The 19,827-nt window shown below is 41.1% G+C and overlaps 1 protein-coding gene across 1 annotated transcript in view; it reads left to right on the top strand.

Moving 5' to 3' along the window:
- The window catches only part of PKHD1 (PKHD1 ciliary IPT domain containing fibrocystin/polyductin), a 785,044-nt gene extending 768,153 nt beyond the window's left edge, over nucleotides 1–16,891 (top strand). Inside the window, exons 63-64 of the mRNA XM_077281797.1 lie at nucleotides 943–1,101; nucleotides 16,599–16,891. Coding sequence (XP_077137912.1) covers nucleotides 943–1,101; nucleotides 16,599–16,891 — 452 coding nt within the window. The remainder of the gene's footprint in view (nucleotides 1–942; nucleotides 1,102–16,598) is intronic.
- Nucleotides 16,892–19,827: the final 2,936 nt, after the last annotated feature.

Below are 19,827 nucleotides of genomic sequence, written 5' to 3'. Positions count from 1 at the left end.
GCTCACAGCTGCCCAAGAACTGGCGCATCCTATGAGATACTCTAATGCTGATGCTTTGCCTTGGCTCTTCCGGACACCATAGTGCGTTGGCAATCGGGGTGATTGTAGTTGGGGCAGATGTAAGCTGTGAATAGTCCACAAACACAGCCAACATCAAGCCCTGGTGTTAGTAATAGAGAGGTTTCTAGGAGACACCCCCATACAGTACTAACCCAGTAAAAAAAAAGAATAACACCCACAAAAAATACTTTATTTAAATAAACATTTCCCCCATTGTGTAAATCTGTACATCACCTACAGGTCTCTGTGGTTTCTGTATGCCGTGATACATTTCAATTGGCTGGCTCCCTTCTCCCGCCTTGTGGAGCATGCCGAGATGAGGAGACTTAAAGCCACAATGCTCCTCTGTGTAATATGCTAATTATGCAAATTGTCTCTTCAGAGAGGAAGAGAACTAGAACTCTAGTGCCACCTATTGGAAGGTAACAATCCTACAAGTTAATGTTGACCCTTTAACGAGCCTTGTCACATGACTTAGGATAAGAGCCAAACCAGATCTCGATTTGCAGACAGTGTGTTTCGGGGTACTGCCCCTCGTCAGTGCAAAGTGGAGATCTGGTTTGGCCTCTTATCCTAAGTCATGTGACAAGGCTCGTTAAAGGGTCAACATTGACTTGCAGGATTGCTAACTTCCAATAGGTGGCACTAGAGTTCTAGCTCTCTTCCACTCTGAAGAGACATTTTGATTAATTAGCATACAAATATTGTATAACAGGTGACTGATTTATAAAATTATTGGAATATTTTCTACAATTAAGTTTTACAAATTTTGCCCAATTTTGTAGAATGGTTTTTAAATCTTCTTCTTTTTCTCTTTCATGAAAGATACTGAATAAAACTAGAACTTCTTCACACGTACTTTCAACTGTGTTTTTTCTGTAGGTGCGGGATTATCTGTAGAATCCAAAGAGTTTCAAGTTTCCATTTCCCTGAATGGGGATAAAGAAAATATCTTTATGTTGGTCATCCTCAGCTCTGCAGCTTCCGCTATCGTTTTATTCCTTTTTGTTTGTTTTTTCTTCAAAAAGAAGACTGTTGAAAGTGAGTATTACAACTTTACTGTTCTGATCAAATTGCAGTTTATTTATTTTTTGTTTATATTTATTCTGACACCATAATTGGCTGTGAGTGCCGGGCTCTTGAGACTCTTGGATGTCTCTATGTACCGGTACTGTTATGGTTCTCAATGGCAAGAGAACATAGCCCAGCATACATAGGAACTAGCTCTTGGAAGGATGGAAACTTAAACTGACCATGAACTAAACCTGCCGCACAACTAACAGTAGCCGGGTAGCGTAGCCTGCGTTTTATCCCTAGACGCCCAGCGCCGGCCGGAGGACTAACTAATCCTGGCAGAGGAAAATATAGTCCTGGCTCACCTCTAGAGAAATTTCCCCGAAAGGCAGACAGAGGCCCCCACATATATTGGCGGTGATTTAAGATGAAAATGACAAACGTAGTATGAAAATAGGTTTAGCAAAATCGAGGTCCGCTTACTAGATAGCAGGAAGACAGAAAGGGTACTTTCATGGTCAGCTGAAAACCCTATCAATACACCATCCTGAAATTACTTTAAGACTCTAGTATTAACTCATAACATCAGAGTGGCAATTTCAGATCACAAGAGCTTTCCAGACACAGAAACGAAACTGCAGCTGTGAACTGGAACAAAATGCAAAAAACAAACAAGGACAAAAGTCCGACTTAGCTGGAAGTTGTCTGGTAGCAGGAACATGCACAGAAAGGCTTCTGATTACAATGTTGACCGGCATGGAAGTGACAGAGGAGCAAGGTTAAATAGCGACTCCCACATCCTGATGGGAACAGGTGAACAGAGGGGATGATGCACACAAGTTCAATTCCACCAGTGGCCACCGGGGGAGCCCAAAATCCAATTTCACAACAGTACCCCCCCCTCAAGGAGGGGGCACCGAACCCTCACCAGAACCACCAGGGCGATCAGGATGAGCCCTATGAAAGGCACGGACCAGATCGGAGGCATGAACATCAGAGGCAGTCACCCAAGAATTATCCTCCTGACCGTATCCCTTCCATTTGACCAGATACTGGAGTTTCCGTCTGGAAACACGGGAGTCCAAGATTTTTTCCACAACGTACTCCAACTCGCCCTCAACCAACACCGGAGCAGGAGGCTCAACGGAAGGCACAACCGGTACCTCATACCTGCGCAACAATGACCGATGAAAAACATTATGAATAGAAAAAGATGCAGGGAGGTCCAAACGGAAGGACACAGGGTTAAGAATCTCCAATATCTTGTACGGGCCGATGAACCGAGGCTTAAACTTAGGAGAAGAAACCCTCATAGGGACAAAACGAGAAGACAACCACACCAAGTCCCCGACACAAAGCCGAGGACCAACCCGACGCCGGCGGTTGGCAAAAAGCTGAGTCTTCTCCTGGGACAACTTCAAATTGTCCACCACCTGCCCCCAAATCTGATGCAACCTCTCCACCACAGCATCCACTCCAGGACAATCCGAAGATTCCACCTGACCGGAGGAAAATCGAGGATGAAACCCCGAATTACAGAAAAAAGGAGACACCAAGGTGGCAGAGCTGGCCCGATTATTGAGGGCAAACTCCGCTAAAGGCAAAAAAGCAACCCAATCATCCTGATCTGCAGACACAAAACACCTCAAATATGTCTCCAAAGTCTGATTCGTCCGCTCGGTCTGGCCATTAGTCTGAGGATGGAAAGCAGACGAGAAAGACAAATCTATGCCCATCCTAGCACAGAATGCCCGCCAAAATCTAGACACGAATTGGGTTCCTCTGTCAGAAACGATATTCTCCGGAATACCATGCAAACGAACCACATTTTGAAAAAACAGAGGAACCAACTCGGAAGAAGAAGGCAACTTAGGCAGGGGAACCAAATGGACCATCTTAGAGAAACGGTCACACACCACCCAGATGACAGACATCTTCTGAGAAACAGGAAGATCCGAAATAAAATCCATCGAGATGTGCGTCCAAGGCCTCTTCGGGATAGGCAAGGGCAACAACAATCCACTAGCCCGAGAACAACAAGGCTTAGCCCGAGCACAAACGTCACAAGACTGCACAAAGCCTCGTACATCTCGTGACAGGGAAGGCCACCAGAAGGACCTTGCCACCAAATCCCTGGTACCAAAGATTCCAGGATGACCTGCCAATGCAGAAGAATGAACCTCAGAAATGACTTTACTGGTCCAATCATCAGGAACAAACAGTCTACCAGGTGGGCAACGATCAGGTCTATCCGCCTGAAAATCCTGCAAGGCCCGCCGCAGGTCTGGAGAAACGGCAGACAATATCACTCCATCCTTAAGGATACCTGTAGGTTCAGAATTACCAGGGGAGTCAGGCTCAAAACTCCTAGAAAGGGCATCCGCCTTAACATTCTTAGAACCCGGTAGGTATGACACCACAAAATTAAACCGAGAGAAAAACAACGACCAGCGCGCCTGTCTAGGATTCAGGCGTCTGGCGGACTCAAGATAAATTAAATTTTTGTGGTCGGTCAATACCACCACCTGATGTCTAGCCCCCTCAAGCCAATGACGCCACTCCTCAAAAGCCCACTTCATGGCCAAAAGCTCCCGATTCCCAATATCATAATTCCGCTCGGCGGGCGAAAATTTACGAGAAAAAAAAGCACAAGGTTTCATCACGGAGCAGTCGGAACTTCTTTGCGACAAAACCGCCCCAGCTCCGATTTCAGAAGCGTCGACCTCAACCTGAAAAGGAAGAGCAACATCAGGCTGACGCAACACAGGGGCGGAAGAAAAGCGGCGCTTAAGCTCCCGAAAGGCCTCCACAGCAGCAGGGGACCAATCAGCAACATCAGCACCCTTCTTAGTCAAATCAGTCAATGGTTTAACAACATCAGAAAAACCAGCAATAAATCGACGATAAAAGTTAGCAAAGCCCAAAAATTTCTGAAGACTCTTAAGAGAAGAGGGTTGCGTCCAATCACAAATAGCCCGAACCTTGACAGGATCCATCTCGATGGAAGAGGGGGAAAAAATGTATCCCAAGAAGGAAATCTTTTGAACCCCAAAAACGCACTTAGAACCCTTCACACACAAGGAATTAGACCGCAAAACCTGAAAAACCCTCCTGACCTGCTGGACATGAGAGTCCCAGTCATCCGAAAAAATCAGAATATCATCCAGATACACGATCATAAATTTATCCAAATAATCACGGAAAATGTCATGCATAAAGGACTGAAAGACTGAAGGGGCATTTGAAAGGCCAAAAGGCATCACCAAATACTCAAAGTGGCCCTCGGGCGTATTAAATGCGGTTTTCCACTCATCCCCCTGCTTAATTCGCACCAAATTATACGCCCCACGGAGATCTATCTTAGAGAACCACTTGGCCCCCTTTATGCGAGCAAACAAATCAGTCAGCAGTGGCAACGGATATTGATATTTAACCGTGATTTTATTCAAAAGCCGATAATCAATACACGGCCTCAAAGAGCCATCTTTCTTAGACACAAAGAAAAAACCGGCTCCTAAGGGAGATGACGAAGGACGAATATGTCCCTTTTCCAAGGACTCCTTTATTTATTCTCGCATAGCAGCATGTTCAGGCACAGACAGATTAAATAAACGACCCTTAGGGTATTTACTACCCGGAATCAAATCTATGGCACAATCGCACTCCCGGTGCGGAGGTAATGAACCAAGCTTAGGTTCTTCAAAAACGTCACGATAGTCAGACAAGAATTCAGGAATCTCAGAGGGAATAGATGACGAAATGGAAACCAAAGGTACGTCCCCATGCATCCCCTTACATCCCCAGCTTAACACAGACATAGCGTTCCAGTCGAGGACTGGGTTATGAGATTGCAGCCATGGCAATCCAAGCACCAACACATCATGTAGATTATACAGCACAAGAAAGCGAATAATCTCCTGATGATCCGGATTAATTCGCATAGTTACTTGTGTCCAGTATTGTGGTTTATTACTAGCCAATGGGGTGGAGTCAATCCCCTTCAGAGGTATAGGAGTTTCAAGAGGCTCTAAATCATACCCACAGCGTTTGGCAAAGGACCAATCCATAAGACTCAAAGCGGCGCCAGAGTCGACATAGGCATCCGCGGTAATAGATGATAAAGAACAAATCAGGGTCACAGATAGAATAAACTTAGACTGAAAAGTGCCAATTGAAACTGACTTATCAAGCTTCTTAGTACGCTTAGAGCATGCTGATATAACATGAGTTGAATCACCACAATAAAAGCACAACCCATTTTTTCGTCTAAAATTCTGCCGTTCGCTTCTGGACAGAATTCTATCACATTGCATATTCTCTGGCGTCTTCTCAGTAGACACCGCCAAATGGTGCACAGGTTTGCGCACCCGCAGACGTCTATCGATCTGGATAGCCATTGTCATGGACTCATTCAGACCCGCAGGCACAGGGAACCCCACCATAACATCCTTAACGGCATCAGAGAGACCCTCTCTGAAATTCGCCGCCAGGGCGCACTCATTCCACTGAGTAAGCACAGACCATTTACGGAATTTTTGGCAGTATATTTCAACTTCATCTTGCCCCTGAGATAGGGACATCAAGGCTTTTTCCGCCTGAAGCTCTAAATGAGGTTCCTCATAAAGCAACCCCAAGGCCAGAAAAAACGCATCCACATTGAGCAACGCAGGATCCCCTGGAGCCAATGCAAAAGCCCAATCTTGAGGGTCGCCCCGGAGCAAGGAAATCACAATCCTGACCTGCTGAGCAGGATCTCCAGCAGAGCGAGATTTCAGGGACAAAAACAACTTGCAATTATTTTTGAAATTTTGAAAGCAAGATCTATTCCCCGAGAAAAATTCAGGCAAAGGAATTCTAGGTTCAGATATAGGAACATGAACAACAAAATCTTGTAAATTTTGAACTTTCGTGGTGAGATTATTCAAACCTGCAGCTAAACTCTGAATATCCATTTTAAACAGGTGAACACAGAGCCATTCCAGGATTAGAAGGAGAGAGAGAGAGGAAGGCTGCAATATAGGCAGACTTGCAAGTGATTCAATTGAAAGCACACTCAGAACTGAAGGAAAAAAAAAAAAAAAAAAAAAAAATTTTTCAGCAGACTTCTTTTTTCTCTCCTTTCTCTGCCAATTAATTTAACCCTTTGTGGGCCGGTCAAACTGTTATGGTTCTCAATGGCAAGAGAACATAGCCCAGCATACATAGGAACTAGCTCTTGGAAGGATGGAAACTTAAACTGACCATGAACTAAACCTGCCGCACAACTAACAGTAGCCGGGTAGCGTAGCCTGCGTTTTATCCCTAGACGCCCAGCGCCGGCCGGAGGACTAACTAATCCTGGCAGAGGAAAATATAGTCCTGGCTCACCTCTAGAGAAATTTCCCCGAAAGGCAGACAGAGGCCCCCACATATATTGGCGGTGATTTAAGATGAAAATGACAAGCGTAGTATGAAAATAGGTTTAGCAAAATCGAGGTCCGCTTACTAGATAGCAGGAAGACAGAAAGGGTACTTTCATGGTCAGCTGAAAACCCTATCAATACACCATCCTGAAATTACTTTAAGACTCTAGTATTAACTCATAACATCAGAGTGGCAATTTCAGATCACAAGAGCTTTCCAGACACAGAAACGAAACTGCAGCTGTGAACTGGAACAAAATGCAAAAAACAAACAAGGACAAAAGTCCGACTTAGCTGGAAGTTGTCTGGTAGCAGGAACATGCACAGAAAGGCTTCTGATTACAATGTTGACCGGCATGGAAGTGACAGAGGAGCAAGGCTAAATAGCGACTCCCACATCCTGATGGGAACAGGTGAACAGAGGGGATGATGCACACAAGTTCAATTCCACCAGTGGCCACCGGGGGAGCCCAAAATCCAATTTCACAACACGGTACTCACACAAATAGATTTTTTCATATAGCTTTACTCGACTGAAGAGGCACATATGAAGATTCCAGAAGAAGGTTTATTTTCAGGTTGAATTCTTGTTATGCGCAAGTACAGTAGGTAAAAAAGACTATTCTGATCTTCTTAACATGGCTGAAGAAGGGAGGGAATACTAACATCAGAGCTAAGGAGTCAGATATGGGGAGAGAGGGAAGGCAAGCTTCTAAAAGGCAAACCTTATTGCATAGCGGCACAACAGTAACAATGCAATACAATACCGTATTGGTGTATAAAACTAGGAATTGAATTGCAGCAAGTAGTACCAGGCAGCTGCTGCAAAAGCAAAAATACAATTTAGGATTACGGCTCTACAAATTGTATCAGACTGCACATTAAGTATGTTGTACAGTTTTTAGGTTCAACTATTAAAGAAAGGCAGAGCAAAGCTACAGATGGTTGCAAAATGGGTAACCACAGTGGCAAATTAGAGATTGTGCCGCTTTTGTAAAAAACAAAAAACGAGGCTGCATTAGACTATGAATCCATTTGCTTTTTTTTATTCACTCTTAGCTTTTAATTTTGTGGTATTCGTTGACCTTTTTTTCACCAAATTCTTCAAATTGGCACATGTGGTTCAAGAATGTAATGAAAATCAAAAATGATCTCTATTTTTGCCTTTAACCCTTTTAGTATGGTGCACAAAAAAATCCCAGATGTACATAAAATCCCTCCAAGGGTGAAAGGCTAAAAATATAAGAGAAATATAAACAGGTGAAAAACAAAAATAAAAACTAGACAGAACGAGCATAAATGCAATAATGAATGAAGCTTATTTACTTTTTTTTATTCTATTCCTCATAAATGCATTCTAAAAACGTCCACATTGTGCGATCATTTTTTTTCTATCATAAACTTTTTGGAACAAGTGCAAAACTAATTTAATTGATCATGAGTAATATTTATTAATATGGATTTTTTAATCCTTTCCAAAATTTCATTTAAAACGAGCTCATGGATTACTCACATGATTACTTTTTTTCATTTTGGTATTTGACATACTTCATCTACTTCTTTTCTCTAAATGATAGGCCAACGGGCATCATATATAGGTATTTTGTTATCCTTCCCAAAATATAAATCTTTGCCGGCATAAACCTAATGGGAATGTCCTAATTTATGCAATACTATTGATTCCAAAATATGAAATGGCTCAAAATAATAGACTTGGAAGAGAAAAGTAGAAAAAATTAAAAAATACAACTGAAAAAGGGCAGCACCACTTACCTACCCGGGTCTCTGAACAAATGCAAATCAGGATGCAGCCAACCCATATAGAAAAGCTGTTGGAAAACAGAGGTGCAAAATACTAAATAGGCAGCCTGTTAGGGTTGGCGGATTGCACTAAAAAATATATAAATTAAGGTGCAATCGCAACCCGGGGTCCACTGTGCAGAGATGTATAACTGCTGTCAGTGTGAACAATGGCGGAACGAAGCAGTGAGCGTTAACCTAATCAGACTGCGTTAACTCCGCACAGTATGAACACTGTCGGCTGCGGGGATTCGCCAGTTCCTGACCCAGGATCGGAGGGTATGTATGTCTTATACATACTCTCAACCAGAGACCGTCTAGAGGGCGTGACCTTGCTCCCTACACTTGTATTGAGCAAGGTTGCGCCCCATCTAGAGACGTGGCTGTCCAGTGGGTGTGGTAGACTAGAGGAAGTGGCTTGCACCATACAGATGTTTGGAGCGTGGCCGTGTCCACTGGCCAGAAGTGTGTATAATACTTACTTACCCTCCGGTACTGGGTCAGAAACTGGCATATCCCTGCAACCCACAGTGACTGCAAACTTGTTGATTTTGACTGGACAAGACCTTTGATGCAATTTTTAATAGAGCAGAAGAATGCACTATGCCATACAGGGTCAGGGGTCCGGTATGCTTCTTTTCCTATGATCAACAGATGACACTGTGTAGCTACCTAGTGGTGTCCATGTAGGATATACATTGGATGTATACCCCAGGAAGTGCCCTCAATGTAAACTTCAGGAGGATACTCTAAGACCCGTATGCCCTTGGTCTAAGCTGCCCCCAAGGAAGTGACAACTGTCCTGAGCATATTTCCCGGTGAGAGAAGTGGTTGTCAGTTTTCAAGTCCACACATCTGCTAACCTGATAAACTAAACAATAATACTTTTTGTCAGTTGTGTTTGAAGTGTTTTTGTTTTTCACACGGGTGGTCGCTCAATTTGCTGGCGCGTGCGCTGTTTGTGTTATGTTTCGGAATTAATTACCAGACAAATGGAGATCCAAGTAAAGTTTCGACTTCTGATTTCAATTAGAATATATCAGAAAGACATAAAGAAAGGAAATGCTACAATTTATATGTTTTGATACTTACCATGCCACTCCTAAGATAGAATTCAGCCGTGTGTGCCCCAGGATACAGATCTGCTATAAATTCATTTTTATCTAATTTGTCTGAGATCTAAGCTTCCTGTAGAGGTCTGTGATCAAAGAAACTGATTCTGTCTGATGTTGGCTCTGACACATAATGTGTGCTGACTTAGTTCTGTCTATAAACTCTCAGCGGGAGACTGGGACTGTCCCTTGACACCTGTGCATAGTGAACTTTCATTATACCATGGCTTGGCGAGAACTTCGTTTCCCATGGGTCCTACAATGTAATAATTAACAAGGAATCATCACGGTACAGGGCAATATTGGGCAGATGAAGGCTATTCTGTGGAATATGATCATGATTAATGTCCATATCAACAATTATAGTGATGTAGTGGGTCCAGATTAGTGCTAAGTATGGTCAACAGGAAGAATGATCGACAGAAGATCTGACAGGTTATCAATGTTCTACAATGTGAATTGTCCAGGATATGAATTGTTCAGGATAAGTCCATGATTCTGTCTACGTGGATGGAATGCTAGACAATTTAGTGGGACCAAGGAAGCACTGAGGTATTCCAACTTTGACATAGGGTTTGTAAAAATTGTTTTATGATGCTGCAGACACCGAGGAAGGTAAATATTTGACCGTATAAGGCCACACGTTTTATTTAAAGCAAGATTGAAGAGGGTAAATCTTTCCCATTTTGGACATTTTCCGACAAAACTCCAAGCCCATTGGAAGAGGATGACCAGTAAAAAAAATAATCGGTTCATTTGTAACACCAGTGTCGGAATTGAGTTCATTGGTCCTCAAGGTTATGATGTCTGCACCTCTCTCTACATTGATTGGATTCTAGACAATATAACGGGAGTCGGGACCACAGAAGCACTAATGATTTGCAATTTTGACATAGGGTTTGATAAAATTGTAGACATCAAGGTAGGAAAAGGATTGACCCTAATAGTATTAGACCAAATGTCCCATTTAAAACCTAATTGATCAGGGTTAACATTACTAAGTCTGGAAAATGTTTAAGATAAGTCGTATCTTAACCCATTAGAAACGGGTGATCAATAGCAAAAGTAATGGGTCACTATTAACTCCTGTGTCCAACGTGGGTTAATTTAGTCCATCAGGGAAAATAATATGAGGGATCCATGCCCTATCGTTACAGAACATGTGCATGTTGGCTCCAATTTCATTGTAATCTGAGTTGCACTCAAGGGTCATGTAATTCTTCAGATCTAATAGTTTTTTTGTGATCCTACTATATAAAATAGACCTTAATGACAAGTGATTGTCTCCAGATCCACCTCCAAATGGGGTTGTCTTCTGCTGGACCTTTGAGGTCCATGATTGTGCCTACTAAATTCTTTGGTATGTTAGTGAGCCAGACTGACCTTTGGTAACTTAGACTGTCAAGCAGAATATATTTATGCAAAACTACAGCTTTTTTTTCGACCACGTAGTAAAAAATGTGGCACTTGCACCTTTTTAGTTGACAGTTAGCTCTTTTATGTTTTTGTTTGCTTTATTAGTTCTTATATCAAATTATATTTTCAAGGTACACTATAATATCAGTTTTTTTCTAACTGTACTAGCAAACTAAAATTAGTAGGCAAATCTTTTTTTTTCCCCATAGAACTCAAAGAAAAAACAAGAAAGACACCAAGAAGATGACAAAGATCCAACACTGAAAAATGAAGCCACATAGAAATAAATGGTTCATCATTTCTTGGGACCAAACATTTGGGGAATCTTGGAAGTTTTACCATGTGTGGTTTGATGCACCTGTGTGTAAGACTACTGATTAGTTTTATTGTTCTCTTCGATTTCTTTTTTCTATCTGCAACTTGCTTTGACAATATTGGGGTGAAACTACTAGCATGGATTTATCCACTAGATCTCTGGACCCGTGAACAACTTTTTTTAGGTAATTGCTTGGATAATAAGCCTGTATGATGTGCATACCATTGCAGCTGATTTATGTAACTGGGAGATGACCACATTCACGATAAGGAGACCTGTCACAGGTCATTTCCCCATCCAGTAATCCCATCTTTGTCTCAATCTTGGACCATTTTGGATTACTCATTAGAGATCCATAATATAGAATTAATTACTCATCACTGAACATTGGCAGAAATTACAAATATGAAAGCTATAGATTTCCTGTTATGATGAATGAATTGATGAAAAGCCCTTGGGTGTTGGGGTAAACACAATACACAAGGTGGCAATGTCTAGATTTTTGGCATTGTTCAAGCCGCCAAAATTTGGAAACCCTACTCACTGCTTGCAGAAAACAAATATAAGAACCTCATCTAAGGAAATTTGGAGTCCCCTGAGATTGAAGACTTGGTTTCTTCAAATCTTCCATATTTAGGTGTTTGTCTCATGGGGAAGGGGCTGTTGCCTTGTCTAGTTAGAAAGGCACGAGTAAAGACCTTAAGGAATTTCAGCATATTCCTAGTAGTAAGTCCTCTCCGGGTCACTAATATTCTTAGGTTTGCTGCTGTAACATCTTCAAATTCCATAATATTTTTTTTATGATATTCAAGTCTGACAACTGTGACAGCCACTCCAAAACCTTCCAGAACTTTTTTTGAAACCAAGCCTTGGTGGACTACGAGGTGCTTTGGACAACTGTCCTGCTGAAAGGTCTAATTATGCCCAAGTTTCAGCTTCCTCGCAGAAGGCATGATGTATTCTCTAAGGAATTCCTGATACTTGATTTAATCTACCTTGTCCTACACACATTGCAAGCTTCCAATGTTATTTGTCTTGGGTTGAAATTTTCACATAGCTCATTGGTTTGTTGCAAACAGTGGAATGATTGTACATTTTCTTAATGAATCTAATTTACAAAGGAGAGTAGAGTTGTATAACTTTGATTGCAACTGCAACCATTCAGAGTCTATAGCTCCATTACAGAATTATATGTCTCCGAGGTTACAAACTGCATACGTTGTTTTGCAAACTCCCTTTCTTTGGTCCTTTACTTTTCAATAACCATGGGGCTTTAAAGTTCAATCTATTCCTCAATAAGCTAGAGTATAAACAGAACCTTCAATGACAGCTCAACCAGTTATCAGGGATCCTCTAAAGCTGGCCATACAAATTAAATGACTGTTGGCCGAATGATGTTTAGGTTGATCGTTCATTCAACAGCCTTCTCGGCCGACTCGCCGATACACAAGAGTGCTCGCTAGACTGGTGGCCTATCTCAGTCAGCAGTCCGAAATCAGAATTGCAGAATCAACATCTTTCCTGACCGTCAGTTGGGTGGCGCCCCCATTCACTTCATCGTCCAGACCCATCAATATTGGTGGGTTTAACTGACATTTATCTAATATGTATGGCGTCCTTTAGTGTAATGTTTCAAATAAATATCAGCTTCACCATATAAGTAGGCAAATTTCTGATTTTAGCACAAATGGTTAAGGGTTTTATGAAACGTTCATATTGATAATTTATATTCAGGGTTGGCCATCAATACAATATTGATAAGGGTCTGACTCATGGATTAGATGATCGAATGGAATAGAGCTGTCGAGATTTGCAGTACCAGGCACAGCTGCTACAAAATCTACAGAGGTGTGCATAGCAATGAAGAGTAGCCCCTTCAGTAAGATAATTGGCGTGTGTCCGATGTCAGATCCCCGACGAGGTCAGATAGGACATCAATCTCAAAGTCCCTGAAAACACCTGTAACTCGTTTTCCACCAGTCATGCGGCAGAGTGATGGTATTCTGAGTCTTTAGTTTAAAATGGTCATAGACCTCTTGCCCCCTAATTCTCAGTGGGAGTTTCTCTATAACGGTGGCTTTAGGCAGCCAAAATTATATATATATAACCTCTATGATGAAAATTAGGGAATTCAGAGCTCTTCAGAAAAGAAAATCAGCTCCGACCCTAATAAAAATGAACTGAATGATCTACTGTATGGTCTGAGCCATTAAGCATTGCCAAAATTGTCAATCCATCCCTGAATGTTGACTTATCATGATTGCCAACCATCCAGAAATTCCTGGACAATCCAGAAAAATCAGATATTTTTGAAAATTAAATTATTATTATGCAATTATTATCATTTTACAGGTACAGCTGATGTCTTTACATGGCAATTATTGGACGTAACCATATATTATTTAGGATCCTAAAGATTTATTGTTGTTTTCCAAAGTATCCATAAAAAAATTTTGTTTGTGAGTTACTGAAAATCCGTAAAAATAAATTATAAAAAATAATGTACGGTACTTTAAATAAATTTGTTATAATGTATACAATTATATAGTCAAATATTTCAAAATATGTAAAGGAAGGAACATGGAAACTTCCCACCTGTTTTGGAGAAACAATTGGTTTTACGTGAGGGCTCCACTGATGTCTATAATAAATATTTCACCTTGGAGGGTCACTATATTGCTCAAGATTGTGAGATTTCATTTTCGACTTTCCTAATGTTTGTAATTTGATGTCTCTCCCCAGCAATTAACATACACAAAGCATTAAATCACGACGTGGTTCCATGCGTTCGTTGAGTCTATGGTGACTTTCCTTGCCCTTGTTCATGTTCTTACAAATTATGACCCCAATCGCTTCAGTGAGAATTACCTAGAATATTGTATGGCAGTGATAGAGGTTGATTTACAATGCTGTAAATGAAGACACCATCAGGAGGCCCTAACCCCCCCAAAAAAATAAAAATGCTTGAGCTTAATGAACAGCTCCTAAGGCGCTTTCTTGAGGAGCCTATTTGCATGTCCCTGGTGGCAGCTTGCGTCCTCTGGATTCCACGCGCCGTGCTGTGAATGGGATGGTGAATGCTGTGACATTGTCCTATGAATGGACAGACGAGCGCTTTTTCATTTGCCTCTGTAGCTGCACATCAATGACCTGTCTGCTTTAATAAATATAGATTGGGGAAAATTGCATCACTTATTACTTTACTTTTATTGCACTATTTTTATTACTTTTATTACTTTATTACTATTATTATTTTGCAACATCTCTTGTTTGTATAAATATAAAAAACAATCAAGCAAATCGGATATAAGGTCCCAAAGTAGGAAAAAAAACATTTTAAGTTTTTTTTTTTTTTTTTTTTAAATGTTTTTTGCATGTATTTGGAAATCTATGGTCAAGAATCAAAGTCTATACAAAGTCTATGTATGATGACAATACAGAAATGGCAGTCATGGAGGCCATTGTTAGGCCACTGGCTGCCAGAGCAACCCGTAGTCACCACTAACTGCAGTGCATTGGAGTAGGGGTGATGTGGTGACATTGGAAGCCTTCTTCCTCTGTCTAACCACTTAAATGCCGTTGCTGCTATTGTCAGAGGCATCTAAAGGGGTTATATGACAGCACTTCTGCATCAGGTATGAACGGTGCTAATGACACTACAACCCAACGCAACTGCTGAGATGCCATGCTTGAACGTCAGTTTTAGTGAAAATTCTCTATAAAGCAACATGTGCACAACATTTGCAAATCACACATGTGCATTGACAGGTTTATGGGGATGTACCGTGATGGGCATCACTCATGTCTGTGTAATGCAAAGACTGCTGAGCAAGAAACACTTTCTCTTAAGCTAATCTCTAGTCAAGAGATTAGTATTGTGAACAGAATACCCTAAAAGGGGTTGTCCACTACAACTCCTTCTTGAACTAAATGGTTGGTCTCGATAAACTAGAAAGCTTATACTCACCTCCCATACCGGCGCCAACCCCGTGGTATTGGCACTCGCTCTCCCCGGGTTTCTCGTGCAGTGTTGTGACACTTGGCTTTGTGCACAATCAGCGTCGATATCACTGTCTCCGCCTACGGATTGAGCATGAAGACGAAGCCAAGGATCAGCTACTGCCTGGACTTCCGCTTCATGTTCAATCCATACTTAGACATGGACAGTGATGCCAGTGCTGATTGGGCATTGAGGTCATGTGTAACAACACCCCACTAGAGCCCCAGGGAAAATGAGTTCCAACACCGTGGAAACGGCGCCAGTACGGAAGGTGAGTATAGGTTTTTTTATTTTATCGGGGTCAAACATTTTGTTCAAAAAGGGGTTGACCTAGTAGTGGACAACCCCTTTAGAGGGATTGTCCAGTATAAAACTCCAAGTCTTTAGTCACTCCTTGTGAATGTGGTACAAGGATTGTCCAGTGCCAGAGTCGGGAGTGTCAGTAATGTGACTGCAACTATGCGATGTGCATACTCTTGGCCACATTTGGACTAGATGGCCTTGGTCTTGCTCAATACACTTGCATTAAATAGTCTAGTCCGGGAATAGTGTAGTCGGAATGTGGCCGAAAGTTTGCATATCGTATACTTGCGATCACATGATCGCCGCTCCCGGCGCCGTCATCGGAGTGTCCTCACTGCAGTGCACACGATTCTGGAGTCACATTTAGTAATGGCATACTTGTAGTTTTAGACCAGTCAACCCCTTTAACTATTCAGATAGATATCTATAAATTCCATAAATTAAATACTTCTAAAGTAGAAACCCCCTTTAAGGTGCTTAGAAGTTACATTATTCAACTCAGCAAATGTCTACACAGAATATACAGCGACAATTCAATTTTCTTATAGTTAGAAACAAACGCTCTCATCTTGGAAACCTCAATGATTTAATATGCACGATAGATATTTTTATTTTCCTGTAAGGTATAATTGGTTCTTTTTGATTGAACGCTCCATAAACATAACAGTGTAATTAAAAGAAAGGGAACACAACCATCAACTACCAAAGGAAAAACCATAAAAGAAAGTATTGTTAACGCGGCCCGGGAAATTACCCCCATAACTTGAGATTGCCCCACAGTAGTTTTCCACGGGGCGAGTAAATGGAATTTGTGAGAACTTTTCCACCTGACAATTTTTTTGTTTTATTGAATGGCTGCTTTACATCTTATGAGTATAAAGGAACATTCTACTCGAGAATGTATGCAGATCGTATGCAAAAGTAATATCACAGAGTCGCATACAAATGAGATGCAAACATTATGCAACAAACCTTCTTGGAACTTCTCTGAAAACAGAATCATTCATATCAATATCTGTCAGGATTTTTAATTAATCCTTTAATATAAAATTCGTACAATGCCACACATTGAGTTTACTGAATACATTAAACATTTCTTATTGTTCTGAGTTTACAAAAATGGAGTCAGAAACCAACAAATGAACTTTATTCTATATTTTAATTTGTCCTTAAAGAAATTCCACCCACTTTATCCATCCAATCTCCCTCAGCGTACAAGTGTAGACCACATGAAGTCCTCATTCGTGAAGCCATTGAAGGACCAAAACAAATTCCAAATCTGGAGCAGAGACGGCAAGAAGAGTTTGAGAACATTGGCTTCAACAACTGCCGACTTCATGCTTGCTCGGGAGTCAGAGAATATGAGAACATTGGACTCTATGAAGTGTCTTTAGTAATTGTTGTTTTTGGGGATAGGCCCGATGTAAGGAATCATCAAGAGAAGATGGTGTCAAGTTTTATAAAATAGCAAAAAATTACCTGAGGATTTTTGGAAATAAGTAGAAGTCCTCAACCCCTAAAGATAGGTTTTAAAATGTTTTTATTAAAACATTACCTTTTCACTAAAAGTAAAATATTGACCTCTTCTAGACTTGACTAGCCAAAGAATGGATGACCTTTGCAGTTAGGGACACAGGAGGTACGTTCTGACTACTAAAAAAATAAAACTTGATAAATCAATTTTGATTTTGCTTTGAAGTCAACAATTTTGTTCCAACTTCTATACTCAGGCAGATGTGTAACCTATGTTCCTATGCTTTTTTAACCTAAATGTTTAAAACCACCATAGCAATAGCAAAAAAAACATACTTACGAACAAAATCCATTCCCGACTTCAGCACTGCTGCTCCAATGGAGTCTGAAGACTGGAGGATGGCATCCTGGCCAACAGCTACCTGACCCTCAGTGTTCTCTGCAGCCAAGTCATTGATGGTTGTGACATAATGTCACCGCCCACCCCTACAGCCCCTACACTCTTCACCACCACTTGACTGATCCTTGCCACATGTTTGGATTTGCGTCAGCAGTGCTGAAATTCCCGGGGTTCCCTTTCCCTTGGTTGATTGGCTGTGGCTTCCGAGTTTTGCTAGGCTAGGGAGAGTTCTGCGAATGCACCAACAAAGGTTGAAGCGCACATTGTGAAGTTATGGTCAGCAACTTTTGAGGGCACATGTGCAGCAAACCCAGAAGCCTAAACCTAACTAGGCCCTGGGGATTTCAATTCCACTGACACCAATCCAAAGATACGATGAGGACTGGATGGGTGATGGTGAGTAACGGAGGGGCCAGAGAAGTGTAATTTTTTTAATTTTTTTCTAACATTTCTTGGACTTTTATTGTGCATAAAAGTGACCGCAATCTCGTAGAATCTGCGCTGAAGTGATTTACAAAAAATTCAGCATTTTGACGATTTTTGTAAAATTTGAATACAATACAGTTCCACCCTAATTATTTTACTCATCTCTAGGCAGGTGTTTGTAGGCGAGTTTGTTTTTATTAATTTATTTTATTTTTTGCATCATTTTAAAATAGTTTAACCTTCTCTATAAACTTTACATTTTCGAATGTGCAGTACTGAAGAAAACGTCTGTCATTCTCCGATTTAATGGAAGCCATCACCACGAGCAGCCAACAGGTGAACTTTAAAGCAATGTTCCTTTTCAGATCTAGCTTTCTGTTATTATGTTAGATGAGGATTATCTGGACCATGGATCGTAGAGAAAGACAGAGCAATTGTGTTGTGGTTAATGACAAAAATGTAATACAAAGAGTATTAAGACTAGGTCATAATCTCCGCTCCGTTATTGCTTGCACAAAGCATTGAGCCAGATGATAACATTGCTTCCTAAAATGCGGTTTTCTGAGGTCTGCTTTCCTTTTGGATTAGAACACAGTTTGCATTTTCAATTTCCATTTACTAAACAGGAAAATATTTCACTGGGAGGGAATAGTATAAAGAGGAAACGATTCTCCACTTGCCCGAGGCCCAGTGAGCACAGGATTTGATTTGCTGTGTTAGGCTGCAATCTGGATTGATACAGAGAGATGAGAGGGGTCTTTAATAAAATTTACATTTCATTTTCTTACTTGACACCAGTCTCTTGTCACTCACTGGGTGGAGGAAGGGAATGACTTGCGTCAAATGATTGTTATTTCTGAAATAAGCTTTACAAAGAGAAGGAAAAAAAGAATTCGACTTTTTTCTCATCGGTGAAAATAGTTATTCTTTCAGGCAGTAATGATATTGATCTGTAAACTTTTTTTGACACAGAGAACTTGGTGCAAAAAAAAAACATTTACAAAATGTAATGGCTAATGTTCACCACTAGGGATACAAATAAAGTGGTGCTGGTTTGTCAAGAGTCTAAACGTGACTGCTCATTTTGGGTTGTATTTTGTATCACCCAAGGTGGTGTTTATGCTCTTCACAACCACCTATCTTTTGTTTCTTTTAGGAAGTAGGCAGCATATTCTCTAACACTATGCACTTAATCCTTTATTTTGCATTTCCTGTTTTGTTTTACTCACTCTGGGATCTCTTTCTATTTCAGCACACTTTTCCTTCTATAGGTAATTTGCTCTCTGCTCTGCCCTCTGGATCTTTAGTAAGAATGTGAAGCTATCAAGGGCCTTCCAAGTAACATAGGTCCGAGTTGCGTCTGTGGTCTAGTCTGTGGTTAGGGCTATCTCAGCTGATGCAGGAACCAATGGGGGAACTTGAAAATCTATTTTGGGGTGAAACACTTCTTCTGTATGTTCTTCAGTATGTAATATTGTATATGTTATAGTCAGCATCAAGGTGGCTGATGGTGAACCATACAGTCAATATCTGGTCCATGGTGGTTGATGGGACAACATATCCTATTCTGTGATATGGAATTTGGTGTCCAATGGTTATAGAGATGCTAAATGTAAAGAAAAATTGTAGAAATAACGCTAGCAAAATTTATCATTGCAAATCTGTCCTAAGACTGACCCTTTTAAAGTATCACTTATGTTGGGTTTTCAATATATTTGTTCCGTGTGTAGTAAAATACGTACTGGTCACCGTCTTCAACACCATCTTGTCGTTATAGCTCTGACTGTCTGGAAGTGACTGCCAATGTGCCAATGTTACTTTCTGTTTTATTATAAGTCTTTGAGAGTCTTAAGGCCCCGTCTCACATAGCGAGATCGCTAGCGAGATCGCTGCTGAGTCACAAGTTTTGTGACGCAACAGCGACCTCAGTAGCGATCTCGCTATGTGTGACACGTACCAGCGACCCAGCCCCTGCTGTGAGATTGCTGGTCGTGTCAGAATGGCCTGGACCTTTTTTTGGTCGTTGAGGTCCCGCTGACATCGCTGAATCGGTGTGTGTGACACCGATCCAGCGATGTCTTCACTGGTAACCAGGGTAAACATCG

Source organism: Ranitomeya variabilis, chromosome 2 (assembly GCF_051348905.1).
Source record: "Ranitomeya variabilis isolate aRanVar5 chromosome 2, aRanVar5.hap1, whole genome shotgun sequence".
NCBI classification, from domain to species: Eukaryota; Metazoa; Chordata; class Amphibia; order Anura; family Dendrobatidae; genus Ranitomeya; species Ranitomeya variabilis.
Note: the sequence above shows the minus strand (reverse complement) of the source record. Positions and strands in the feature narration are given on the sequence as shown.